The sequence below is a fragment of the Mobula birostris genome, chromosome 21, assembly GCF_030028105.1.
Source record: "Mobula birostris isolate sMobBir1 chromosome 21, sMobBir1.hap1, whole genome shotgun sequence".
Classification (NCBI taxonomy): domain Eukaryota; kingdom Metazoa; phylum Chordata; class Chondrichthyes; order Myliobatiformes; family Myliobatidae; genus Mobula; species Mobula birostris.
Genome location: NC_092390.1, coordinates 59,365,804 through 59,393,758, shown reverse-complemented (window position 1 = coordinate 59,393,758; position 27,955 = coordinate 59,365,804). Strand labels below are relative to the sequence as shown.

Genomic DNA, 27,955 nt, shown 5'->3' with positions numbered 1-27,955 from the left:
ATAGCATGAAGTTTTAGTAAGGAAATCTTAAGTCATAACACTTGGAAAATTAAATGGAAGAAAGTAAACACTAGGCTCTTGGATTAGAAACATGAAACACGTACAGGGAATAATTGCTTTGGTTTTCAGCTATGTTAGACATATCAAACTACAGTAAGGTGACACTTGGAATGACTAAATACAAATATGGTATTCTAAAAAAGGAATGGAGAACTTGACACAGAAGCTGTAGAAATATGGTACTATAAATACTATGCTTACCTGTCAGTAAAAATTGGGCTGGATACATTTTCTCTTCAATACAGAAGGCTGAGAATTGGCTTAATAGGTTGCACTTGGAAGAAACTATTCACTTCTACTCGTAAGGTACCAATCTGAGATGGTATAATTTAATGGGATGTACAGGAGAAACTTCTTTACCCAGTGAGTGGTGGGAACATGAAATTCACAATCAACTTACACAAGGTGGTGAAAGAGCCATCTCAATGTCCAATGGCTGAATCTTGTCCAGTGGAACAATTTCTCCATTTCCATAATCAATGTACAAAACATTGGCTATCTTCTGTGCAACATTCACATCCTGGACTAATGCTCTATACCACTTCTATAGCAGAGCAACGGGTAATAAAAAAAAATACAATTTAAATCTAGATTGCCTGTATTACAAACTTTCTATATTTCTAACTTACTTATGTTGCAGACACTAGACAACTTCCAGATCTTGCAATATCCAAAATCTAAGAAAAACCTACTTATCAGAGGCCATTGAAACACAATTCAGCCTGATTTGCACCTTTCAAGGCTAGCAGGCTGAATACCACCGAGTCAACTTCTAAGCGTTGTTTCAAGCCTCGCCGTTGAAATGCTAAACTATTGATCCCAAAGCAATGGCATCATCTTTCAAGGTTTGTTGCTTACAGTACTTGTATCAAAATTTCATTATTAAACAAGATTAAAGTACATTATTTGGCTCTTCATTTTCAAAGACCTGAAAGACTGATTGTTGCCAATCTGTACACAGCAGTTTATTAATGGATTCCATAATTACATCGTTAGTTAATAACAGGATAGACACTTACTTGAAACAATTCTTAAAGAAGAAAAACTAATTGAGAAAATAGCCAGGATTCCCTTCATTTATTTGGGACACTATGCCTCTTAATTGGGACTGTTGTCGAACTGTTTCTAACTAGTGTCAGTTACGTGCACTTGTTAGACACTACACCATGCTTTGAGTGAAGTTTTTAAAATAGCGTCAGTTCCATGCATTTGTGTTCAAATCAGTGATTTTTGTCACTGACAGTTGGCAAGAAAAAAAGCAGCATGACAATTTATAGCTGTTTTGCTCACCTCGGCTTCAAGATTTCAAGCTTCGAGATACGAGAAATAGCTAGGAGTAAACATGAAACGATTTCACTACTTCTACAAGCTAGGAACTACGAAGAACTTGAAGGTAACAATCATCTTGAATGATACAATGAAAATGAAGATTTGAAGGATGCAATCAAAAGCATTGTATGAAGACAATCAATTATCTACACTATGTGTCTGCACTGATTTTGTTCATTTATAAACAAAAGAACACAGCAGCATACATTGCATGAACTCCTCCATCAATTTAGAAGGAGACGGTTTGATCGGGGCACGACTGTGCAAGCGCGTGGGCGCCAGCCAGTGACAACAGTGAGAAGAGTTTAAAAGGAGACAGCTTTACAAAGCGGGCGAAGGAAGAGCAGGCAACAGAGTAGAGGAAGACAGAGTAGAAAGGCTTTGACAATAACAGTTCAAGGACAGGTAGGTTAACTGTATAGAATACAGACAGGAAGTATGTGTGTGAAGCCAGAGTTCTGTGCTCCATGTCAGATGTGGGAAGCCCAGGAGACTCCCAGCCTGCGCCAGGTGCATCGAGCTGCAGCTCCTTAGGGACTGGGTCAGGGAACTGGAGATGCAGCTCAATGACCTTCATCTGGTCAGGGAGTGTGAGGAGATGATAGAGAGGAGTTATAGGCAGGTAGTCACACCTGGGCCTTGGGAGATAGATAAGTGGGTAACAGTCAGGAGAGAGAAGGGCAAAAAAGAAAGTACTCCAGTGGCTGTCCCACTAAACAATAAGTACTCCAGTTTGAGTACTGTTGGGGGAGACTGCCGACCTGGGGGAAGCAACAGTGGCCGCGCCTCTAGCACAGTGGCTCAGAAAGGTAGGGAAAGGAAGAGGATGGCAGCAGTGATAGGGGACTCTATAGTTGGGGAGTCAGACAGGTGTTTCTGTGGAGGCAGGAAAGAAACACAGATGGTAGTTTGCCCCCCAGGTGCCAGGGTCCAGGATGTTTTTGATTGCATCCACAATATCCTGAAGTGGGAAGGAGAACAGCCAGAGGTCATGGTACATATTGGTACCAACAACATAGGTAGGAAAAGGGAGGAGGTCCTGAAAACAAACTACCAGGAGTTAGGAAGTAAGTTGAGAAGCAGGACCACAAAGATAGTAATCTCAGGATCACTGCCTGTGCCACGTGATAGTGAGTATCGGAATAGAATGAGGTGGAGGATAAATGCGTGGCTGAGGGATTGCAGCAGAGGGCAGGGATTCAGATTTCTGGATCATTGATTGGGATCTCTTTAGGGGCAGGTGTGACCAGTACAAAAAGGACAGGTTGCACTTGAATCCGGGGGGGGGGGGGGGGGGGGAACCAATATCCTGGTGGGGAGGTTTGCAAAGGCTATTTGGGGAGGGTGTAAACTAGAATTGTTGGGGGATGGGAACCGAACTGAAGTGATGAAGGAAGAGGCGGTCGGCTCACAAATAGAGAAAGTTTAGAGACAGTGCGAGAGGGAGGAGAGGCAGATGAGAGAGAAGGGACGCACTCAGACCGGTGGTTTGAGATGTGTCTATTTTATTGCAAAGAGTATTATGAACAAAGCGGATGAGCTTACAGCATAGATCAGTACTTGGAGCTATGATGTTGTGGCCATTACAGAGACTTGGATGGCTCAGTGGCAGGAATGGCTACTTCGAGTGCCAGGCTTTAGATGTTTCAGAAAGGACAGTGAGGGAGGCGAAAGAGGTGGAGCGTGGCACTGTTGATCAGAGATAATGTCAAGGCTGCAGAAAAGGAGGAAGTTATGGAGGGATTGTCCACAGAGTCATTGTGGGTGGATGTTAGGAACAGGAAGGGGTCAATAACTCTATTGGGTGTTTTTTAAAAAAATATACAGACCATCCAATAGTAACAGGGACATTGACGGGCAGATAGGGAGACAGATTCTGGAAAGGTGTAATAATAACAGGGTTGTTGTGGTGGAGATTTTATTTTCCCAAATATCGATTGGCATCTTCCTAGAGCGAGGGGTTTAGATGGGGTAGTTTATTAGGTGTGTTCAGGAAGATTTCTTGACACAATAGGTAGATAAGCCTACAAGAGGAGAGGCTGGTATTTGATCTGGTATTGGGAAATGAACCTGGTCAGGTGTCAGATCTCTCAGTGGGAGAGCATTTTGGAGACAGTGATCACAATTCCATCTCCTTTACCATAGCATTGGAGAGGGATAGGAACAGACAAGTTGGGAAAGCGTTTAATTGGAGTAAGGGGAAATATGAGGCTATAAGGCAGAAACTTGGAAGCATAAATTGGGAACAGATGTTCTCAGGGAAATGCACAGCAGAAATGTGGCAAATGTTCAGGGGATATTTGCATGGCATTCTGCACTGGTATGTTCCAATGAGACAGGAAAAGGATGGTAGGGTACAGGAACCATGGTGTACAAAGGCAGTTGAAAATCTAGTCAAGAAGAAAAGCTTAAAAAAGGTTCAAAAAACTAGGTAATGATAGAAATCTAAAAAATGATAAGGCTAGCAGGAAAGAGCTTAAGAATGAAATTAGGAAAGCCAGAAGTAGCCATAAGGCCATGGCGGACAGGATTAAGAAAAACCCCCAAGGCATTCTACAAGTATGTGAAGAGCAAGAGGATAAGATGTGAGAGAATAGGACCAATCAAGTGTGACAGTGGAAAGTGTGTATGGAACCAGAGGAGAGAGCAGAGGTACTTAATGAGTACTTTGCTTCAGTATTCACTACGGAAAAGGATCTTGGCGATTGCAGAGATGACTTGCTGCAGATTTAAAAACTTGAGCATGTAAATATTAAGGAAGAGGATATGCTGGAGCTTTTGGAAAGCATCAAGTTGGATAAGTCACTGGGACCGGACAAGATGTACCCCAAGCAACTGTGGCAGTGAGGGAGGAGATTGTTGAGCCTCTGGCTATGATCTTTGCATCAATGGGGACGGGAGAGGTTCCGGAGGATTGGAGGGTTGCGGATGTTGTTCCCTTATTCAAGAAAGGGCATAGAGCGTGCCCAGGAAATTATAGACCAGTGAGTCTTACTTCAGTGGTTGTTAAGTTGATGGAAAAGATCCTGAGAGGCAGAATTTATGAACAATTTGGAGAGGCATAATATGATTAGGAATAGTCAGCATGGGTTTGTCAAAGGCAGGTCATGCCTTATGAGCCTGATTGAATTTTATGGGGATGTGACTAAACACATTGATGAAGGTAGGGCAATAGACGTACTGTATATGGATTTCAGCAAGGCATTTAATAAGATACTCCGTGCAAAGCTTATTGAGAAAGTAAGGAGGCATGGAATCCAAGGGGACATTGCTTTGTGGATCCAGAACTGGCTTGCCCACAAAAGGCAAAGAGTGGTTGTAGATATGTCATATTCTGCATGGAGGTCAGTGACCAGTGGTGTGCCTCAGGAATCTGTTCTGGGACCCTTACTCTTCGTGATTTTTATAAATGACTTGGATGAGGAAGTGGAGGAATGGATTAGTACATTTGCTGATGACAAAGGTTTGGGGGTGTTGTGGATAGTGTGGAGGGCTGTCAGAGATTACAGTGGGACATTGATAAGATGCAAAACTGGGCTGAGAAGTGGCAGATAGAGTTCAACCCAGATAAGTGTGAGGTGGTTCATTTTGGTAGGTCAAATATGATGGCAGAATTTAGTATTAATGGTAAGACTCTTGGCAATTAGTGGAGGATCAGAGGGATCTTGGGGTTCGAGTCCAATGGACACTCAAAGATGCTGCGCAGGTTGACTCTGTGGTTAAGGCGGCATGCAGTCCATTGGCCTTCATCAATTGTGGGATTGAGTTTAAGAGCCAAGAAGTAATGTTGCAGTTAAATAGGACCCTGGTCAGACCCCACTTTGAGTACTGTGCTCAATTCTGGTCGTCTCACTATAGGAAGGATGTGGAAACCATAGAAAGGGTGCAGAGCAGATTTACAAGGGTGTTACCTAGTTTGGGGTGTATACCTTACGAAAATGGGTTGAGTGAACTCGACTTTTTCTCCTTGGAGCAACAGAGGATGAGAGGTGACCTGGTAGAGATGTACAAGATAATGAGAGGCATTGATCGTGTGGATAGTCAGAGGGTTTTTCCCAGGGCTGAAGTAGCTAGCACAAGAAGGCACAGTTTTAAGGTGCTTGGAAGTAGGCACAGAGGAGATGTCGGGGTAAGCTGATTTTTTTTTTGACGCAGAGAGTGGTGAGTGCGTGGAATGGGCTGCTGGCGACGGTGGTGGAGGCAGAAACAATAGGGTCTTTTAAGAGACTCCTGCATAGGTACATGGAGCTTAGAAAAAAAAAAGAGGGGGCTATGGGTAACCCTAGGTAATTTCTCAGGTAAGGGCCTGTATTGTGCTGTTGGTTTTCTATGTTTCTATGTTCTATGTTTCTAATAACTATTAGGAACTAATACTGAGTTTTATAGTACTGCAGTAATATTGGTAGTGTACTAACTTGTTCAGTATTTCATTTAAATACCTAACTTGTTATTCAGTTAAAGTGCAGTTTGTATTTTTTAAAATTTTTTTTATAACTATTTCCATGAAATTTTGGCTAATTGGAGCAGCTACTTAATTGGGCCAAAATGTACTGGTCCCAATTAACTGGAATCCACTATATATAAACACACAAAGCAAAACTGCTTACATATACAAACACCTAGATCTGACCAGTTTTGAAAAAAAGCAATTGTTGCATTTAACTGGATAAAAACAACTAAATGCACTGATCCTTAGCAGAAGCACCAAGAATGCAAGTATCAGCCAAGACTGGCACCAGTTGGATATGGCGGTTCTATAGGTAAATAATCTGCCTGTTTACAGGTTAATTTCAGTAATAGTCACATTCCATCAATAGTAAGCTATGATCTTCAGAAGTCCAAAACAATTCCATAAACTTCACTAATTTAAAATACTTCAAATATTTTACAAAAGCATTACCCAAATGTTACCAAATTAACAACCATCACATCCTTCACCCTCACTACTTCCTACAAATTTCAATTAACAAGCTCAGTTGTTAAATACATATCTTCAAATAAGAGCCTTAGTTTTGAATCTAATAAAAGTTTTGGCACTATTTTATATCTGTAGATTAGTGTTCTTTTTACCTGATCCCTTGAAAATTTTGCTGCACATATTTCCCCTTCATCTGGTATATAGTCATCCAGGTTATTCATATTGGCAAACACCTCCATGAGTGATAAGTCAATTGTTCTTAAAGTTTCAAAATTTTCTGGAGTCAGAATTTGCACATAAAACTCAGTTGGGTCTTTGAATTCTGTAACAACCACCTAGAAGAATTAAAATAAAAAATCTCTCAACATCTCAATATACTATACTTCATGAGAAATGCAATTTCTGGTTAAGTTTCAAATACAGTACACAAGCACAACTCAATAAGAATATTAGCAAAAATGCAGGATTGCTTTAATTGCCCCAACCGCACTGAATCCTTAAGGATTAGAGCAAAGTAAAATAAAATTAGCTGGAATAAAATGCTTTCATATTCAGGTGGGCAAGGCTGAAAGGTGGCAAAAATGTTGTTTGTAACTAATACTACATAAAGCTTTAAACATCTACATTAGCGGACAAACCGAGAATTTTTCAATAGGTTCTAACACAGGTCATGGTTTAGTAAACTTTTTATTTACCAGCAATGTTGTTGAAAGATATCACCATAGACTCCGCATTGACAGTTTTAACATTAGTTGGAAACCTAGGATAGTCAAACCATGGCTCTTCCACCGAGAGACAACTTCAACCAGACTGGCCTTTAGCCTTTTCAATCTCCATTTCCAAAGAATACCCTGATATTCTCCATCCAAGTCAGACTGTGTAAGAGCAATTTTCAACTGCTTCCTCTTCTGACTAGGAAACAACAGCAGTTTAAAAGCCAAGAATCTAGGTCACTGTCTTCCTCAAATGATTCTAGAATGAGACCAGATGGATCATGTGTATTACTGCGTCCTCTACCTCTTCAATCTGCATGGCTATCATTAACAGTCATCCTGGTTTCCGGATCAATTAGCAGTTCGATTCATAAGCCATTCCCTTTCAGTCTGAAGACACTGAGGCCCTGACACCCATGTTTCATTCCTTAGGAATGTTTTCATCTTCAATCCTCCAAACTCCACATTTGCCCAGTTGCTTGAAGTGTTTACATAACTCCACTGAGAAGTTTGTGAGACCTTAAGATTTTCTGAAATTGCTTGCAACCAAGGTTCAGAATCTGGAAGTTTCATTCTTGATATATTTAAGCACAGAAGTACTTAGTCCAAAAAACTGAGTCATGAAGCTGCATGTGCAAATACTTCTTCCACAATGTTTCCATAAGGCTTGCCATCTTAGCAGCAATAAGCTCCATATGAGAGATGGAAACCAACTTCAACGAAGCTAGCCTAGATGTTCCCATGATAAGAGCGCCGTGCAGCCGAGTGTGTGTGTTGTGCAATGGGTAGGTCACTTCTCAATAGCCATCTTTGCTTGTATCAGTAAAGTGGTGTAACTGTGCAGCAACAAGTTTCCAACATCCAGGGACTTCAAACATTTAACTCAAGTCTTCCAACTGACAGTTCTTCCACCTAGCTTGCTCACTCATGAACAACTGATGTAGGTATAGTGTCATCCCAGCCAAGTTCTTTCTTACATAGATCTTGTAGAATCTTGGCACCACCAGACTTAAGATTACTAAAGGATCATAAATGGAACTAATTATAGAGAGGATTCCCCTTCTAGTGAGTGGTCTATTTCGGATCATATTCTTAAACTTGAAAGCATCAGACTGAATGCACCATTGCGCATGCACTACTCTCTCCATTGAAGGACTGCCTTGATCCAAACCCTTCGTTTTTCACTCTTCGCTCTTCTAACAGCACACTGTTGCTTATCCATTTTGAGAGTTGAAAGCTGCCTTTAGTACAAATGAATACAAGGTCATGATAGAGACACTGCTTCTTCCTCAAAGGACACTGACACAAAGGAGGCTTCAACACAGAAGCAACTGAAAACCTTATCCACTATCTCGCAGCTGAACTGTTCTTCATTGTCATTGTCCTCTGTGCATTTCCTAAGAGCAAAGTTGGCACAGCTCGAAGGTGAAATTGCTTCAACAAGATGTATCTCCATTCTAAAGTCCACCATATCTTGACTGAAGTCACTATCAGGCCAGCAGATCTGCATCTTCTGCTGATACCTTAACCTGATGAAACATTGATTTAATATCTGCTATGATCACTATTTTTTCCTGAATCTGGTTATGACTCCAATCAGTGAGCTAGTAAAATTTGGGCCCTGTAAAAGCTGAGCATCAAGTGATATTCCCTGAACATGGTTCCACAGTAAAATACAAGATAAAGATTCACTTTCTGGGGAGGTAAACACCATAATGTGGAATGTACCAAACTTCCCAATCACCATGTTCCAGATCCTCTGCTGGCACTCTTTCTGCATAACCTCTTATGACATCCTTCATGACAGCTCTGTAGTCAGTGTGAAATGACAAATTCTTAAATCTTTTTCTTAGATTTAGAGCACACTGTTCTGCAATCTTCCTGTTATTTGACAGATTAACCTCCTTTCTCAAAGGTAAACCAATCTGATAGTGGACATCCAACAGTTTTGCAGCATTCAGCTCTATGAACTTCTGGTCTTCCTTTGACAAACCAGGTTGTTCATCTTGACTGCATTCAAGGAAGTCTGCCTTGAACTGTTGCTATCAGTCTTTCCCATCATCTCCTTTGATTGGTCCATTCACAATCCAACCCAATATGGTTCCAATTGCTTAAGGTCCATTATTAACACTGCAAATCACTTGCAACAACTCCAATGTTAAAGCAGCTCAATTTCTGAATCAATCTCTAGCAAATGGACATGTCTCAGGTGAGGCTATCCCTGGAGATCTCTCTGATGAAGAATGTTTCCTCCATGGACAAGAATACTTTCCTGTGCATATAATAGTTTTCACTAAAGACAGCCACTTCCAATGCTGAAACAATGTAGCTACTCATGACCTTTGCTTGACCTATAGTGTGCAAGAGAATTCATGCCCTTTTTCCTTGAAGTTGCGCTTGTTCATGAGGCCCACTGTACGGAAAGCTGCTGTACTCCCTTGATCTAGGAAAACACATAAGTAACCACTGTCTTGTTGCCCTTCTTAGGACTTCACTTGTACTGGAATTATGGGAAGTTCACAATCAAGACTGCCGTCCCCTGAAAAATTAGATAATCAGGGCACTACTCACTGTTGCGTCTGATTCTTTCATGGCTTGTTTTCAGACTGCACGCTTTTTTTTTTAAATCAAAGTGAATATGAAGTACGCGCAGGTTGCTTGCCACCGCATACCTTGCATGAAAGGCGCTTCTTAATCCTTGCTGATGTGGACTCTACATAAAGAGATATCAGGTAAGTTCATTTCTAAAAAAAAAGTGGTAAGTGCGTGGAATAGGCTGCCGGCGAAAGTGATGGAGGCAGATACAATAGGGACTTTTAAAAGACTCCTGGATAGGTACATGGAGCTTAGAAAAATAGAGGGCTATGGGTAAACCTAGGTAAATTCTAAGGTAAGGGCATGTTCAGCACAGCTTTGTGGGCCAAAGGGCCTGTACTGTGCTGTAGGTTTTCTATGTTTCAGATAATTGAGAAACAAATGAATTGACTGTTTTTGTTTTCCTGTGCCTTTTCAAAAGGAATGTTACACCTGAAGCCAAGAGGGACCAATATCCTTGCAGGAACATTTGCTAGAGCAGTTCGGGAGGGTTTAAACTAATTTGGCCGGGGGATGGAAACCAGAGTGATTGTGCTGAGGATGGGGTAGTTGGTTTACAAACAGCAGCAGTGTATAGTGAGACTGCTAGCAAACAGAAGCTGATGATAGGGCAAAATTGCAGTGGACAGGATGACTTGCAATGTACAAGGGGGACAAAATCAAAAAGAACAATACAGTACTGAAGGTGTTATATTTGAATGCACTCAGTATATGGAATAAGGTAGATGAACTTGTAGCAGAGTTACAGATTGGCATGCACAACATTACGGGCATCACTGAATCATGGATGAAAGAAGATTATAGCTGGGAGCATAACATCCAAGGATACACCGTGCATCAAAAGGACAGGCAGGAAGGCAAAGGAAGTGGTAAAAAAAAAATGAAATCAAATCATTAGAAAGAAATGACATAGCATAGAAGGTGTAGCATCGTTGTGAATAGAGCTAAGAAACTGCAAGGGTAGAAAGACCCTGCTAGGAGTTGTATACAAACTTCCAAACAGTTGAAATGATGTGGTCTACAAATTACAACAGGAGAAAGAAAATGCATGTCAAAAGGGCAATGTTACGATAGTCAAGGGGGATTTCAATATGCAGGCAGATGGGGGAAAATCAGGTTGGTACTCAATCCCAAGAAGGAGAATTTGTAGGATGCCTACGAGATGGCTTTTCAGAGCAGCTCATAGTTAAGCCCACTAGGGGAAGTGATCATAAAATTATGAATTCAACCTGCAATTTGAGAAGGAGAATTTAAAGTGAGATGCATCAATACTACAGTGGAGTAAAGGAGCATGAGAGGGAAACTGTCCAAGATTGATTGGTAGTAAACGCCAGAGATGACAGCTGAGCGGCAATGGCTGGAACTTCTGGGAGCAATTTGGAAGGCACAGGATAGCTACATCCCAAAGTAGTAGCAGTATTCTAAAGGCAAGATAACACAACTGTACTGACAAGAGAAGTCAAAGGAGGGAGAAAGGCAGAAGAAATGAAATTATAGACGAGTTAGTCCGACTTCAGTAGTTGGGAAGATGTAGGAGTCAATTGTTAAGGATGTGGTTTCAGTGTACTTGGAGGCACATGATAAAGTAAACCATAGTCACCATGGTTTACTTAATGGAAAATCTTACCTCACAAATCTGTTGTAAGTCCTTTGACAAGATGCCATAGATGAGGCTGCTTAACAAGTTAAGAGCCCATGGTATTACAGGAGAGATTCTAGCATGGCAAGAGCATTGGATGATTGGCAGGAGGGTAAAGTGTGGGAATGAAGGGACCCTTTTCTGGTTGGCTGCCAGTAACTAGCAGTGATGCACAGGGTCTGTGTTGGAACCAATCATTTTACATTATATACCAATGATTTAGAGACAGAATTGACGGCTTTATGGCCAAGTGTGCAGATGATACAAAGATAGGTGGAAGGGTATATAGTGTTGAGGAAGCAGGGAGGTGACAGAAGGACTGAGATTAGGAGAATGGGAAAAATAGTGGCAGATGGAATAGTGTCAGGAAGTGCATGATCACACATTTTGGTAGAAGAAATAAATAGGTAGACTATTTCCTAAGTGGAGAGAAAATTCAAAAATCTGAGGTGCAAAGAGACTTTGCAGATTCCCTAAAAATTAATTTGCAGGTTGAACCAGTGATGAGGAAGGCAAATGCAATGTTAGCATTCATTTCGAGGGGACTAGAATATAAAAGCAAAGATGTAATGTGAGGCTTTAGAAGGCACTGGCAAGGCCTCATTTGGAGTACTGTCAGCAGTTTCGGGCCCCATGTCTTAGAAAGGATGTGCTGAAACTGGAGAAGGTTCAGAGGATCATGAAAATGATTCCAGGCATAACCCTCTCACTGGGACTTGTATACAGACTTTGCTCATTAGCTAACTCTGCTACAGCCATGCAACTCAGCGGTGAGAAGGCAAGCTTTCATATACAATATATAATCAAGGTTTGGTATGATTTGGGGTTCAACCAAACAGGAACTTCATGATGTTCCAATTAAAGGAACCTCAATTTGAGTGAATGCTGTGTAACTACTGCCCATACACAGTTATCGGTAGCCCAGAAATGACAGATCTTACACTAGCATAAAATTACAAAGTACATTTACCAAATTTCACCTTTAACAAACAGTGGCAGAAAAAGAAAAGAAAAATAAAATGGGCCCATTACAGTTAAACCAGTCTAGTGCACATAACGTTGGAGCTCATACTAGAATAGTCGTGGGGGGAGGTGGGTGGTATCTCTGTACTCGTGCTGAACCCACGGTCTGCATGAAAACACCCACCACATTCCGAAATACCCTCAAAGACCATTTTGAATGAACTGGATCTCTCAGGAGTATTGGCCCTTCCTCCTTGGAAGAATTCATCTGCACAAAGCACTTCTTTCAACTGTGACTCTCCTTCCAACGGCATTCTGCGGCACTTTCCTTTGTGCTCCGCAGCTCCTGCCAAAAGACCCCAAACCAGACTACTGTCTGTCACAAATACTCTCTGCCACAAATACTCTCTGCCCTGCTCTCTCTGGAAGCTTCTCCCCATGTGCTGATACAGATTCCTAAGTTGGAAAACATGATACCTTATCTTAGCCAAAGCCAAAACATTTTCTAGCATGGTGCACTGCTTTTACAGAAAACTGCTCATATAAACTACCTCACAGCATAGCAGTTGAAATCTTAACCAGATTAAAGGTCTTCACTCACTATGGCAATCTCATTGAAATCTATTGAATGTTGAAAGGCCTTGATAGAGTGGAGGTGTTTCCTATGGTGGAGGAGTTCAAGACCAGAGGACACTGTCACAGAATAGAAGACCGTTCTTTCAGAATGGAGATGGAGGAACTTCTTTAGCCAGACAGTGGTGAATCTGAGGAATTTGTAGCTGAGTCATTGGGTATATTTGAGAGAGAGGTTGGTAGATTCTTGATTAGGCAGGGCCTGAAGGGATATGGGGGAGAAGGTAGGAAATTGAGGTTCAGAGGGAAATGGATCAACCATGATGAAATAGTGGAGCAGACTCAATGGGCCAATGACCTAATTCTTCTGCTGTATCTTATGGTCTAATGTAGGAACTCACACCATAGGATTGTCCGGCTGGAGCAATTTTAGCAGTTGCCACACTTGAAGCCCTTAGCACATTAACTTTGGCCACCTGTGCCACAATTTCCTCCTGCAACTTAGTGCTCCTTCCTTTTCCATAGCTGTTCCTCTTGCTCTTCCAGCGCACAGTTGTCCTTAATTATTGACATGTGATTAATACAGCTAAATCAGCCCCTATTCAATGTGCGCAAAGGAGCTATTAAATAATGATGATGCTCACCCTGCAGAAGAGCCTTTGAGTGCTGACATTTGACACACTGCTACCCGTGTTTACATCTTGTGGGTCCACTACTATATGAGTGATCAATACATGCTTTGGACTTTAAGAAACATTGTCTGGTGGAAAATGAGAACACTTGTTGCAGCAACAACCTTCAATGTAAGATGTTTGTGTTCACCAGTGTTTCACATCCTCCGAGTGCACTACTAAGGCATTCAATGTTTGAAAAAAAGTTTGTTCTGCTTTCCCTGCTCAACCTTGGGAAGTAATGAGATTAAAAATTGATGTTGTTTAGCAACTGCTTCAGAGATTTGTCAAGTCCTCAAAATGAGATTGCACTGGAGGCATTTTCCTCACTTCCCCAGGAGATCCTTAATTGATAGTATTAACCCTTTAATTTTGTTCATATTTGTTTCATACTCCTTCTGACAATTTTCATTCTACCAGTCGTTACTGCGTGGTCGGGAATCTTTCGGAGGGTAGGACTCAAAATCCCCAGCTTTGCCTGCTGTTGGCGACCAAGGTTGAGGTTGAATCGTTCGGACAGAGATGGCGCTCAGTACTCGGTGTCGGAGAGCTGATTAGACCTCAAAGTTTTCGGATGACTCAAAGTCGGACTGTGGTCGGCATGGCAGTGAGAGTTTCTTTTCCTTCTCCCGTCCGCGTGAGATGTGGGACATTTGAAAGACTTTGAACTTTTATTGTGCTCATGGACTTCATCAAGTTATGGTATTGTTGCACTGTTGTAACTGTATGTTATAATTATGTGGTTTTGTCAGTTTTTTCAGTCTTGGTCTGTCCTGTGTTTTGTGATATCACACCGGAGGAAGTATTGTATCATTTCTTAATGTATGCATTACTAAATGATAATAAAAGAGGACATGTATTCATAATCTAATCTAAAAAATCTTTCAAAATAAGTTTCTCTTTTGCAAACTCCAACTTGAGGACCACTGATGACGGTTCCATGATTTGATTCACTCCTGTTACTTTCTCTTTATTATGCCACTCGCAATTAACTGTTGCCTGCACAGCAAAATGTGCAGGTAGCATGCTTTTCAATAAACGTAGCAAACAAACTGTCTGCACATCCACAGCGCTTCAAATACACCAGTGTTCAATTCAAATGTTAGCAACTGGAGGAATACTTCAACAATTCAATAAAACAAACTGTCAAATCCTCAGGCAAACACCATGCAATCGAGTAATGGTCCCAAATGGGCAAGCAGTGCTTACCATTCAAAACTCTTTTCAAACCACAAATACACAATATGTATCGACAGAAGGTCCCAGACAATCCTACCGCAAGCTGCTGGGGTTGCCAATGCGCAGGCTCTTAGTGTTGCAATTTCAATTTCACCAACAGGTCCGAGGCAAGCCTTTGCCGTAGACAGGTACTCATTTGGTATAAATTTTTTTGGGAAACAAACTGTAGCGATTACTTGAAAGCAAACCAAGACTGCTGAAAAACTGAGCAGAGGAGTTGTTCCTGCATGATGTGCTTTCAAAATAATGAAGATCCAAATGGAAAAAGGAAAGTATGTTTGATCCTTTATTGGGAAACCAGCAAAGACAAATGATCTTATAGTGACAAAAAAAATGAAACTAGAATTAGCAATATAGCAAAAGTGAAGTTAGCATAATTAACGGTCAACAAAAAAAACAGAGCTCATCCCCTCTGGACTGGACTAAACTAAACAACTAAGACAAAGAATATATAATTATACTCATTTCCTTCTACCACACCCCAACCCATGTGACAAATTACCAATAAACATGCAGCACAACATACAAAACAGACAGAAAAAAACAAATATGTGGCTACTACAGGCCTTATTCTCAGTTACATAATCATATTCTACTACATACAAATTTTATTTCTTATTCTAATAATTATTTGATAACATTGCAGTCAATGTTCTTGCCGGAGACCAAAATAATTTTACCTCCAAAACAAACTAAATTTGGCATAGGAAACCATTTCTCCAGATAATGGACAAAATCTAAAATACAGATACAAATACAGATCTTTAGTTTTAAGTGTGAAAATATAAAATGACAGGGGAAAAGATAATCAAACCATAGTAACAGTTGGCAAACAAGAAGAATGTTTACCTGCAACTTTGATTCCCTTGGCAATTCTTTGAATCTCAGGTCATTTAATTTAATTTTTTTTGCCATTTTCTCGGTATTTATGCACTGAGAAGATTTAGCCTGCTAAAAATTTACAGGTTAATTGAATGATAGACCACAATGCATTCTTTTACTACTTTAACTCCTGCTAATTGATGTTTTGATTACATAAAACTTAGTTTTACATTTAGGACAATCTTATAATATTCAAGCCAAAATGTAAACCTTCCTGGCCTTAGGTATTGACTGGCTGAAGCATATTCATTATGACAAAAAAAATTCTTAACAGTTATGTCACAATAATTTCTTTGTCAATAAGATTGTTTCATTATCACTCAATATGTCTAGGATAATTTTTACATTAGTCCATTCAAAATTATTTTCAGGTTTAAAAAACTGTTCTTCAATGTATAACTATTGGTTTCTTTAAGCAAATATTTCAAAATAAGGTTTGGGAAATATTCAGGTTACACTTCTAAAGAAAAAACTGTTTTAACTTGCACTGTTTAGAGTCAGGACTATACATCCCTTCAAAGCAACTCACCCATGCCAACCAAGTTTGAGAGTTCCCAGTTGACCCAAACAATTTGCAGCATTTCCTGCTTTGTTTGAATTTCACTAAGTTCACTCTATTTCCCTGTAATTGGCCCACAACCGTCCAAATGTTTCCCAACCATGCAACTGTCCAAATGCCTTTTAAATGTCCTAATTGTACCCACTTCTTCTGACAGCACCTTCCATATACTCACCACTCAATGTGAGGGAATAAGATATATAGGAGCAGAATTAGGCCATTTGGTCCATTGAGTCTGCTCCACCATTTCATCACGGCTGATCCATTTTCCCTCTCAACCCAAATCTCCTGCCTTCTCCCTGTATCCCTTCATGCCCTAACTAAACCAGAATCGACCAACTTCCACCTTAAATATACCCAATGACATGGCCTCCGCAGCTGCCTGCAGCAACAAATTCCAGATTCACTCCTCTCTGGCTAAAGAAATTCACCTGTTCCAAAAAGGACACTGCTCTATTGTTACAGCTATACAAGACCTTAGATAGACCCCACTTGGAGTACACCCTATCCTCGTTATATGCGTCGTCAGACAATGCGGATTCACAGTTATGCAGGGAACTTATTTCTACCAACTTCTCCTTATATGCGTCCAAAACTCAGTTATGCGAGGAGCACTGCTTTCCCGCCAATACAAGTCATGTGCGCACGCCTCACTGTTGGGGCAAGAAGCACCGCTTTCCCGCCAATACAAGTCACGTGCACATGCCTCACAGTCTCACTCCCGCCAGTCTTGCATTGGTTTTGGCAAAGCATGGATGTGCGATCTTGCACTCTTAAACTTTTGTTGTTTTTACCCACGGTGCAGTGATTTTGTGCTTGAAATATTTAACTATGCCTCCTAAGCACCCAATGTCAAGTCCTGGGCTAACAGCCAAGCGGCAGAGAACCGCTTTAACACTTGAAACAAAGTTGGAAATTATAAACAGGGCAGCGTCAGGTGATGATAACATCTCCATCCGACCGATTCAACCTCCATCTCGGTCGCCAACGGCAGGCAAAGCTGGGGATTTTGAGGCCTTCTCTCCAAAAGATTCCCAACCGTGCAGTAATGACAGCAGCGAATGAGCGTTTCAGAAAATTTTCTAGATGTTCCTCTGTGCTTTCACGTCCATTCTGCATCAAATCAGAATTGTCCACGACCTCTATTTAACGGATACGGTATTTTTCACTGGAGGGCTGCGCACGCGCAGTGCGCTATCGCCTCCTCCCAACTTATGCATCGACTTCGAGGAATGTATATCGAGGATAGGGTGTACTGTGTTCAGTTCTGGTCACCTCATTACAGGAAGGATGTGGATGCTATAGAGAGTACAGAGGGGATTTACGAAGCTGTTGCCTGGACTGGAGAGCACGCCTTATGAGAAGAGGTTGAATGAACTTGTCCTTTTCTCCTTGCAGCAACAGAGGATGAGAGGTAGCCTAATAGAGGTGTATATGATGATGAGAGGCATTGACCGTGTGGATAGCCAGAGGCTTTTCCCCAGGGCTGAAATGGCTAACACGAGGGGTTCCGGCCCGAACCGTCGATCGATCCTTTCCACTGACGCTGCCCGACCTGCTGAGTTCCTCCAGCGTGTTGTGAGGGGGCATAGTTTTAAGGCGCTTGGAAGTAGGTTCAAGGGGATGTCAGAGATAAATTTTTCCACAGTGTGGTCGGTGCATAGAATGCAGTGCCAGCAAAGGTGGATACAATAGAGTCTTTTCAGAGACTCTTAGATAAGTACATGGAGCTTAGAAAAGTAGAGGGCAATGCAGTAGGAAAATTCTAGGCAGCCTCTAGAGTAGGTTACATGGTTGGCACAACATGGTGGGCCAAAGGGCCTGTAATATGCTTAGATTTTCTATGTTCTATTCTTAGGCTGCATCATAAGACCATAAGATATAGGAGCAAAAAATAGGCCATCGAGTCTGCTCCACCATTCAAACATGGGCTGATCCAATTCTTCCAGTCATCCCCACTCCCCTGCCTTCACCCCATACCCTTTGATGCCCTGGCTAATCAAGAACCTATCTATCTCTGCCTTAAATACACCCAATGACTTGGCCTTCACAGCCATGTGTGGCAACAAATTCCACAGATTTACCACCCTCTGACTAAAGTAATTTCTCCGTATCTCAGTTCTAAATGGATGTCCTTCAATCCTGAAGTCATGCCCTCTTGTCCTAGAATCCCCCAACCATGGGAAATAACTTTGTCATATCTAACCTATTCAGGCCTTTTAACATTTGGAATGTTTCTATGAGATCCCCCCCATTCTCCTGAACTCCAGGGAATACAGCCCAAGAGCTGCCAGACGTTCCTCATACGGTAACCTTTTCATTCCTGGAATCATTCTCGTGAATCTTCTCTGAACCCTCCCCAATGTCAGTACATCCTTTCTAAAATAAGGAGCCCAAAACTGCACACGATACTCCAAGTGTGGTCTCACGAGAGCCTTATTGAGCCTCAAAATCACATCCCTGCTCTTATATTCTATACCTCTAGAAATGCAGGCAAACATTGCATTCGCCTTCTTCACAACCGACTCAACCTGGAAGTTAACCTTTAGGGCATCTTGCACAAGGACTCCCAAGTCCCTTTGCATCTCTGCATTTTGAATTCTCTCCCCATCTAAATAATAGTCTGCCTGTTTATTTCTTCCACCAAAGTGCATGACCATACACTTTCCAACATTATATTTCATTTGTCACTTCGTTGCCTATTCCCCTAAACTATCCAAGTCTCTCTGGGCTCTTGTTTCTGTAACACTACCCACTCCTCCACCTATCTTTGTATCATCAGCAAACTTAGCCACAAATCCATTAATGCCGTAGTCCAAATCATCGACATACATCATAAAAAGCAGTGGTCCCAACACAGTCCCCTGTGGAACTCCACTGGTAACCAGCAGCCAGCCAGAATCGGATCCCTTTGTTACCACTGTTTTCTGCCGACCGATGCTCTACCCATGCTCCCCTGTAATTTCATGGGCTCTTATCTTGCTAAGCAGCTTCATGTGCGGCACCTTGTTAAAGGCCTTCTGAAAATCCAAGTACACCACATCTGCTGCATCTCCTTTGTTTACCCTGCTTGTAATTTCCTCAAAGAATTGCAGTAGGTTGATCAGGTAGGATTTTCCTTTCAGTAAAACCATGCTGGCTTTGGCCTATCTTGTCATTCGCCTCCAGGTACTCCGTAATCTCATCCATAACAACCGATTCCAACAACTTCCCAACCACTGATGTCAGGCTAACAGGTCTATAGTTTCTTTTCTGCTGCCTCCCACCCTTCTTAAATAGCAGAGTAACATTTGCAATTTTCCAGTCATCTGGTACAATGTCAGAACCTATCGATTCTTGAAAGATTATCGTTAACGCCTCCGCAACCTCTCCAGCTACTTCCTTCAGAATCCGAGGATGCATTCCATCAGGTCCAGGAGACTTATCCACCTTCAGACCATTAAGCTTCCTGAGCATCTTCTCAGTCATAACTTACACTGTACATACTTCACTTCCCTGACACTCTTGAATGTCTGGTATACTGCAGACGTCTTCCACTCTGAAGACTGATGCAAAATATGCATTCAGTTCCTCTGCCATCTCTGCATCTCTCATTACAATATCTCCAGCGTCATTTTCTATTGGTCCTATATCTACCCTCGCCTTTCTTTTACTCTTTATATACTTAAAAAAGCTTTTAGTATATTCTTTGATCTTTGTTGCCAGCTTCCTTTCATAATTCATCTTTTCCTTCCTAATGAACTTCTTAGTTTCCTTTCGCAAGTTTTTAAAAAGCGTCCCAATCCTCTATCTTGCCACTAGCTCAGGCTTCCTTGTATGCCCTCTCTTTTGCTTTTACTTTGGCTCTGACTTCATTTGTCAGCCATGGTAGTCTTCTTCTTACATAGAAGCAGAAAACCTACAGCACAATACAGGCCCTTCGGCCGATAAAGCTGTACCAAACATGTCCTTACCTTAGAAATTACCTAAGGTTACTCATAACCCTCTATTTTTCTAAGCTCCATGTACCTTTCCAGGAGTCTCTTAAAAGACCCTATCGTATCCACCTCCACCACAATCGCCAGGAGCCCATTCCATGCACTCACCACTGTGTAAAAGATATATCCCTGACATCAACTCTGGACCTACTTTCAAGCACCTTAAAACTGTGCCCCCTCGTGCTAGCCATTTCAGCCCTGGGAAAAACTATCTGACCATCCACACAATCAATGCCTATCATCATCTTGTACACCTCTATCAGATCACCTCTCAACCTCTGTCTCTCCAAGGAGAAAAGGCCGAGTTCACTCAACCTATTCTCGTAAGGCATGCTCCCCAATCCAGGCAACATCCTCGTAAATCTCCTCTGCACCCTTTCTATGGTTTCCACATCCTTCTTGTAGTGAGGCGACCAGAACTGAGTGCAGCACTCCAAGTGGGGTCTGACCAGGGTCCTATATAACTGCAACATTACCTCTCTGTTCCCAAACTCAATCCCACGATTGAAGGCGGCTAATGCACCGTATATTTTCCCTTTGAAAATTTTTTCTTATTTGGAATATTTCTGTCTTGCACTTCCCTCATTTTTTGCAGAACTCCAGCCATTGCTGCTCTGCTGTCCTTCCTGCAAATGTCCCTTTCCCGTCAACTTCGGCCCGTTCCCTTCTCATGTCATTGTAATTTCCTTTATTTCAATGAAATACTGACACATTGGATTTTACTTTTTTCCTCTCATATTTCAATGTGAACTCAATCATTGTGATCACTGTTCCCTAAGGGTTCCTTAACCTTAAGGTCTCTCATCACCTCCGGATCATTGCACAACATCCAATCCAGCACAGCCGATCCCCTAGTGGGCTCAACAAGCTGTCCTAAAAGCCATCCCTTAGATATTCTACAAATTCTCTATCGAAGTCCAGTACTGACTGGTTTTCCCAATCCACTTTCATGTTAAAATCCCCAAGAATTATGACATTGCCTCTCTGACACGCCTTTTCTATCTCCTGCTGTAATTTGTAATCCATATCCCAGCTACTATTTGGAGGCCTGTATACAACTTTTACCCTTGCCATTTCTTAACTCAACCCTTAGAGGCTCTATACCTTCAGATCCTATGTCATCTCTTTCTAATGATTTAATATTTCTTATACAGAGCCACACCACCCCCTCTGCCTACTAACCTATCTTTCCGATACACTGTATATCCTTGGATGTTCAGCTCCCAATGGCAGCCATCCTTTAGCCAAGTTTCAGAGATAGCCACAATGTCATATTTGTCAATCTGTAGCTGAATTTCAAGATCGTCCGTTTTATTCCTTAAACTGTGTGCATTCAAATATAACACTCAGTCCAGTATTTGTTGCTTTTTGTTTTAACTGCACCACACCTCTATTGCCCTGCAACTCATACCACTGGCTGTGATTAAGCTTCATCTCCTGCCTGTTCTTTCTATAATCTCTGTTGAACGCTGTCTTTGATTTATTTCTGTTTTCCCCTTCCTCAACCCTATTACTCCTGTTCCCATCCCCCTGCCAGATTAGATTAAACCCTCCCTAACAGCTCTATTAAATGTGCCTGGTAGGATATTGGACCCCTTTGGGTACAGGTCATACCTCCCCCAGAAGATGCCCCAATGATCCAGGAATATAAAGCTCTGCCCCCTACACCAGTCTCTCAGTCACACATTAATTCACCTGATCATGCTATTCTTGCACTCGCTCAAATGGCACAGGCAGCAATCCTGAGATTACTACCCGAGAGGTCCTGCTTTTAAGCTTCCTACCTAACTCCCTGAATTCTCTCTTCAGGACCTCCTCTCTTTTTCTACCTATGTCATTGGTACCAATGTGTACCAAGATATCTGATTGTTCACCCTCTCCCTCCAGAATACTCTGCACCCAATCTAAGACATCCCGTACCCTGGCACCTGGGAGGCAACACACCATGCGGGTATCCCTATCAGGCTGACAGAACCTTCTGTCTGTTCCTCATCTTCCTCTTTTCCTTCTGCATCACTGAACCGGGCTTAGTGCCAGAGACACGATCGTTGCAGTCGTCCTCTGTCAGATCATCCCCTTCAACCGCATCCAAAATGAGATAACAATTACTGAGGGGGATGGCCACAGGGGTGTTCTCTACTGAGCTCTTCCCTTGCCGTCATCCACTTATCTAACTCCTGCAGCCTCGGGGTGACCAACTCCCAGTAGCTCCTCTCTATCTCTTGTTCACTCTCCCTAATAAGCTGTAGTTCATCGAGCCGCAGCTCCAGATCCCAAATATGGTCTCTCAGGAGCTGCATCTCAGTGCACCTGGCACAGATGTGGTATCTGGGAGACCGGAAGATTCCCAGGATTCCCACATCTGACACCCAGAGCAAAACAGCAACCCTACTGGCATCCTCTGGTCTTAGACTCCCTCACCATAGGAAACATCCTCTCCACATCCACTCTCAAGGCCTTTCAACACTCAATACATTTCAATTAGGTCACCCCTCATTCTTCTGAATTTCAGTGAGTACAGGCCCAGAGCCAAACACTTTTCATTTGACAAACCTTTCAATCCTGGAATCATTTAAATGAACCTCCTTTCAACCCTCTCCAATGACAGCACATCCTTTCTTTGATAATGGGCCCAAAACTGCTCACAATACTCCAAATGTGCCCTCACCAGGGCCTTATAAAGTCTCAACATTATTTCCTTGCTATTATATTCTAGCCCTCTTGAAACCAGTGCTCACATCACATTTGCCTTCCTTGCCATCAATTCAACCTGCAAGCTAACCTTTAGGGAATCCTACACAAGGACTCCCAAGTCCTTTTGCACCTCAAGACTTTTTAAATTTTCTCTCAATTTGTAAACTGTCTATCCTTTATTTCTTCTAAAGTGCATGACCATATACTTCCTGAAACTGTATTCTATCTACTATTTTGCCCATTCTCCTAATCTAAGTGTTTCTGTACCTACTTCCTCAAAACTACTTGCCCCTCCACCAATCTTCAAATCATCTGCAAACCTTGCCACAAAAGGCATCATTCTGTCATCCAAGTCCATGACACAATGTAAAAAGCAATCCCACACAGACCCATGGAACACACTAGTCACCGGCAGCCAATTGGAAAAGGCTCCCTTTATTCCCACTCTGCTTCCTGCCCATCAGCCATTGCTTTATCCAAGCTAAAATCTTTCCTGTAATACAATGGGCTCGTAGCTTGTCAAGCAGCCTCATGTGTGGCACCTTGTCAGAGGCCTTCATATTCCAAGTAAACAACATCAACCAATTCTCCTTCAAGGAATTCCAACAAACAAAATAAATTAATTGACTTAATTAATATCCTGTATTCATTTAAAATAATACCACCTTGCTGTCCAGGGGCATCATTTCTTCGGGTAACTTCAGGTGATCCTCAGGTTTACTATTAAAGTAAAAAAAAATGTTAAGTTTACATTTAATATACAAAAAGGTTTAATTTGCGAAATGTAGTATCATAATTTTAACTAAAACAGAGCTTTATATATTCCTTTCAAACATCAATGCAGCGCATTTAATCAAAATATACTTTGAATAAATTAAAGGAAAACCTAACAGCAATGAATTAAGGTATTCTCATGTTAGTGAAGGAACTATGGGTAGTTTCAAATTTTAATAGGCACAAAAAGCATCAAGATGAAAAAAAAGCAAATATAAAAGATCTGTGCAGAATTTAACATACCCCTTAGTTTTCTACAGAAAATCAGAAGCGCTCAAAACGCAGCACAGAAACAGGCCATTCAACCCATCTAGTCCATGCTGAAACTGTTTAAACAGCGTACTCCCATTGAACTGCACCAGAACCATAGCACTCCATACCCCTACCATTCAAGTACCTAACCAAATTTCTCAAATGTTAAAATCAAGCTCACATGCACCACTTGTGTTGGTAGCTCATTCCACACCCTCACAACCTTCTGAGTGAAGGTTTTTAAATAACCTTATGCAGCATATTTATCTGCACAAGGTATGGAGAAAATACATTTTCAAATGTTTGTCAGAATCATTTAAACATTATTTGATGTAAACACCACATGCAACCTTTGTAGGATATAAATAAAAAGGGTCTAATCTTTTAAAAAAAACACTTGAAATTTTGTCCTAAAAATCATTGATTACAAGCACTCATTAGTTTGTTCTTTGGAGAAATAAATGAGCTCTAGCTTTTAAAATCAGAAATATACATCCCATCAGTTCAAAAAATATCCACTGAAGATGGTGTCAACATATTGCTACTAATATATATTCATATGTACTTTGACCCTTACACTTTGCTGTTAAGCTTCCCTGTGTGTCACACACTGAACGTAATGAGAGGGTATTCTAGGTAGATTACTTACAAGCAAAATAAACAGCTGCATATTTGTTCCTCACCTGTCTCTCGTCTATGTTAATCACAACCACCCAACTTCCAGGTACTATATACACAACTGCTTCCACACAATAATTCTATTTTAAAACATTTATCAGATTCTAACAGCTGTACAGATTATTACATCTCATTCATTGGTCTGCAATACAAAATGAGCTTGTCTGACCACAAACAGTGCTCAAATCCATCTTAGTTGACTAACTCTAAAGAGCAGGCAAGCGTAGCAATGTCATATTTGAACTATTTTCACATACAGTAGCTTTGGAGGTCTACAAAGACGTCTGTGGACTGGCCAATCAGTCTTCTGGCACTTAAGTGAACAATACGCTTGCTTACACCGTGAACATTGATTTGAACCTAAAACAGAATTAGCAAAAAAGACAAAAAAGTTCAAAAGCAGAAAAATGCACAAATTTCATATAATTAAACACTTAATAGCATAATTTTACAAGAACAACCTAGCATCCAAAAATATGGCATTAAATTCAATATTTAAACAGACTAGCATTGCTCGATTTCATCACCAGGGCTGGGATATGTAAAGCCCACCATGACCTGCGTTTCTAATTACAGTATTGGTAGCCCAAATCCAAATTTGAGTTGTCGCTAAAGTCCCAATCACATGAACATTAAAAAGACTCTTCATAACCATTGCCCTCATGCCATACACTTGAAACCATCACAAATACTTTATCACCTTATCACTTACAATGCCTTGGAAAAAGTATTCAGCCCCCAACCCTTTGTTCACGTGAGTATTATAACCAGGGATTTTGATCAATCTGAGAATTTTTATTTGTGAATTACGTGCTCCTTTTTTCCCCTTTCAGTAGAGCTCCAAAAAAAGGGAAACTTGTAAGCAAGAAAAACTAAAAATTCAAAAATTGAAATGTCAGCTGTTCCAAAGCATTAATTCTCCTTTGCTCAGTACTTAGTTGAACCACCTTTCACAGCTATCAGTGTCTTTTGGATAAATCTGTTAGCTTTGCACAACTTGATGAAGCAAGATTTGCCCATTCCTCGTTGCAAAATTGTTCAAACTGTGCTATGTTAGTTGGGGATAGGCAGTGGAAAGCAATCATGACGTATTGCCAGACATGCTTGATCAGGTTAAGGTCAGGATTCTGACTGAGCCACTGAAGGGCATCAATTTTCTTCATCTGAAGCCCATGGTTACTCTGCCAATGTGCTTTGGGTCTTTGTCCTGCTGAAAGTCTAACATCCTCCCCAGTTTAAGGATTCTGGCAGAGGTTACCAGGATCTCTATTTAGTAGCATTCATCCTCCCATCAATCCTGACCAGATTTCCAGTATCTGCTACTGAAAAGCATTCCCTTAGCATGATGCTACCACCACCATACTTTACAGTATGGTGGTGTTACTTGGCTGATATGGAGTATTAGATTTATGCTACACGTACCAATTAGAGGCCAAAAAGTTCCACTTTAGTCTCATCCACCATAAACCCTTCTTCTACATGCTTACAGTATCCTCGAAGTGATGCTTTGCAAAATCTTCATGGTCAAGGAAGTGTTTTTTTTTAAAGCCACAATTTTCCTTTGCCACTCTTAATATCCTTTTCATGCAAGGCTTAAGAGATTGTGGAGCCATGAACTTCATCTCCAGTTGGAAACAGACTACTGAAATTCACTCAGAGTGACCGTTCAGAGTCACAGCGGCCTCTTACAAGTACCATTCTTTTCTTTTCTAAGTTTAAAGGGGCAGCCTGACCTAGACAGTGTGGCAATGGTTTCATTTTCTCCACTTTTGCCACAATGGACTGCATTGAGTTCTAAGGTATGTTCAGTGCCTTTGAGACCATCTTGTACCCTTCCCTGGATTTGTGTTTCTCTATTGCCATTTCCCTGACTTGGCCTGAATGCTCTTTAGTCTTCATTTTGTTTCTGTTGAAAGTCTATCATATTGTCAGACCATACAGAGAGTGGGGTATTTATTCTTACGAATTCATTGAAAACAGGCAATCCTCCAATTTTCTACAACAAATTAGGTGAGTTGGTAAGGTAATATACAGTATTGCACCTGAGGAAAGTTAGCGTAGTCATTACAGAGTTTTTCAGCCTCAGTTTTGCTTATTATGTTTTACTAAACTGTTGACAAGTTTTGGAATTTATCTTTTGATTTGATATGATGCATAATGTTTTGGAGATCAGCTGAAAAATTCTTGTGAAGCTCTGGGGAGGGTCATGGTCAACACCCCACCCTTGCATTTCTAACGACCAGTACTGTTTATTGTTCTTGTGTTAAAATGCTTTTGTAGGATTATGGTGGGAAGTTCCAGTTCATTTATTGTAACATTTTAGCTTGGGTTATACAGTTATTCACTTGTGTATTTGTGAGTCACCCTGACTATAACTGGGGTGTGTGAAGGTCACCTCCCCTGTCTGGTGAGACCGGTTGAGTTCACTCTCTGGGTCATGGTGCCTGGTTTGTTTTGTGTTTATCACAATATCTGAAGTTTAAAATACAAGACATTGCAATGTGAAAATAATGGGGGCTGAATACTTTTTCAGGGCACTGTCTCTGAGCTCAATATTGGTCTCATTCTTCTGTATTTCTGTAACGAAAAAAAAACAAATCTGCAAGACTTTGATTCTATCCTTTTGCATCTTTCTGTCTCCAGCTTCAACTATCTAGGACTGAAGTTATGGAGTTATTTTACAATGAAGACAATTTCCCCAACTCTACTTAACTTTAGAGCCCTTCAGACAATTGTAAGCCTGCACCAGGGTATTCAACAACATTCCCAAAATGTATTCACTTAGCAACACACATAAAAATTGCTGGTAAACGCAGCAGGCCAGGCAGCATCTATAGGAAGAGGTACAGTCCACGTTTCGGGCCGAGACCCTTCGCCAGGACTAACTGAAAGAAGAGATAGTAAGAGATTTGAAAGTAGGAGAGGGAGATCCCAAATGATGGAAGAAAGGGGGAGGGATGGCGCTAAGAGCTGGAAAGTTGATTATCAAAAGGGATATGAGGATCATGGGACGGGAGGCCTAGGGAGAAAGAAAGGGAGGGGGGGGGAAGCCCAGAGGATGGGCAAAGAGTATAGTGAGAGGGACAGAGGGAGAAAAAGGAGAGGGGGGGAAAATAATTAATAATAAATAATGGATGGGGTAGGAAGGGGTGGTGGGGCATTAACAGAAGTTAGAGAAGTCAATGTTCATGCCATCAGGTTGGAGGCTACCCAGACGGAACATAAGGTGTTGTTCCTCCAACCTGAGTGTGGCTTCATCTTGACAGTCGAGGAGGCCGTGCATAGACATTTCAGAATGGGAATGGGACGCAGAATTAAAATGTGTGGGCACTGGGTATCCTGCTTTCTCTGACAGACAGAGCGTAGCTGTTCAGCGAAATGGTCTCCCAGCCTGTGTCATGTCTCACCAATATACAGAAGGCCACATTGGGAGCACTGG

The 27,955-nt window shown here is 41.4% G+C and overlaps 1 protein-coding gene across 1 annotated transcript in view; it reads right to left on the bottom strand.

Moving 5' to 3' along the window:
• The window catches only part of tdrd1 (tudor domain containing 1), a 53,947-nt gene that overhangs the window by 11,152 nt on the left and 14,840 nt on the right, over window positions 1-27,955 (bottom strand). The window contains exons 4-8 of the mRNA XM_072239666.1: window positions 24,774-24,876; window positions 23,478-23,532; window positions 15,550-15,651; window positions 6,460-6,642; window positions 461-604 (exon numbers count right to left, since the gene is read on the bottom strand). Of these exons, the coding sequence (XP_072095767.1) occupies window positions 461-604; window positions 6,460-6,642; window positions 15,550-15,651; window positions 23,478-23,532; window positions 24,774-24,876 (587 nt within the window). The remainder of the gene's footprint in view (window positions 1-460; window positions 605-6,459; window positions 6,643-15,549; window positions 15,652-23,477; window positions 23,533-24,773; window positions 24,877-27,955) is intronic.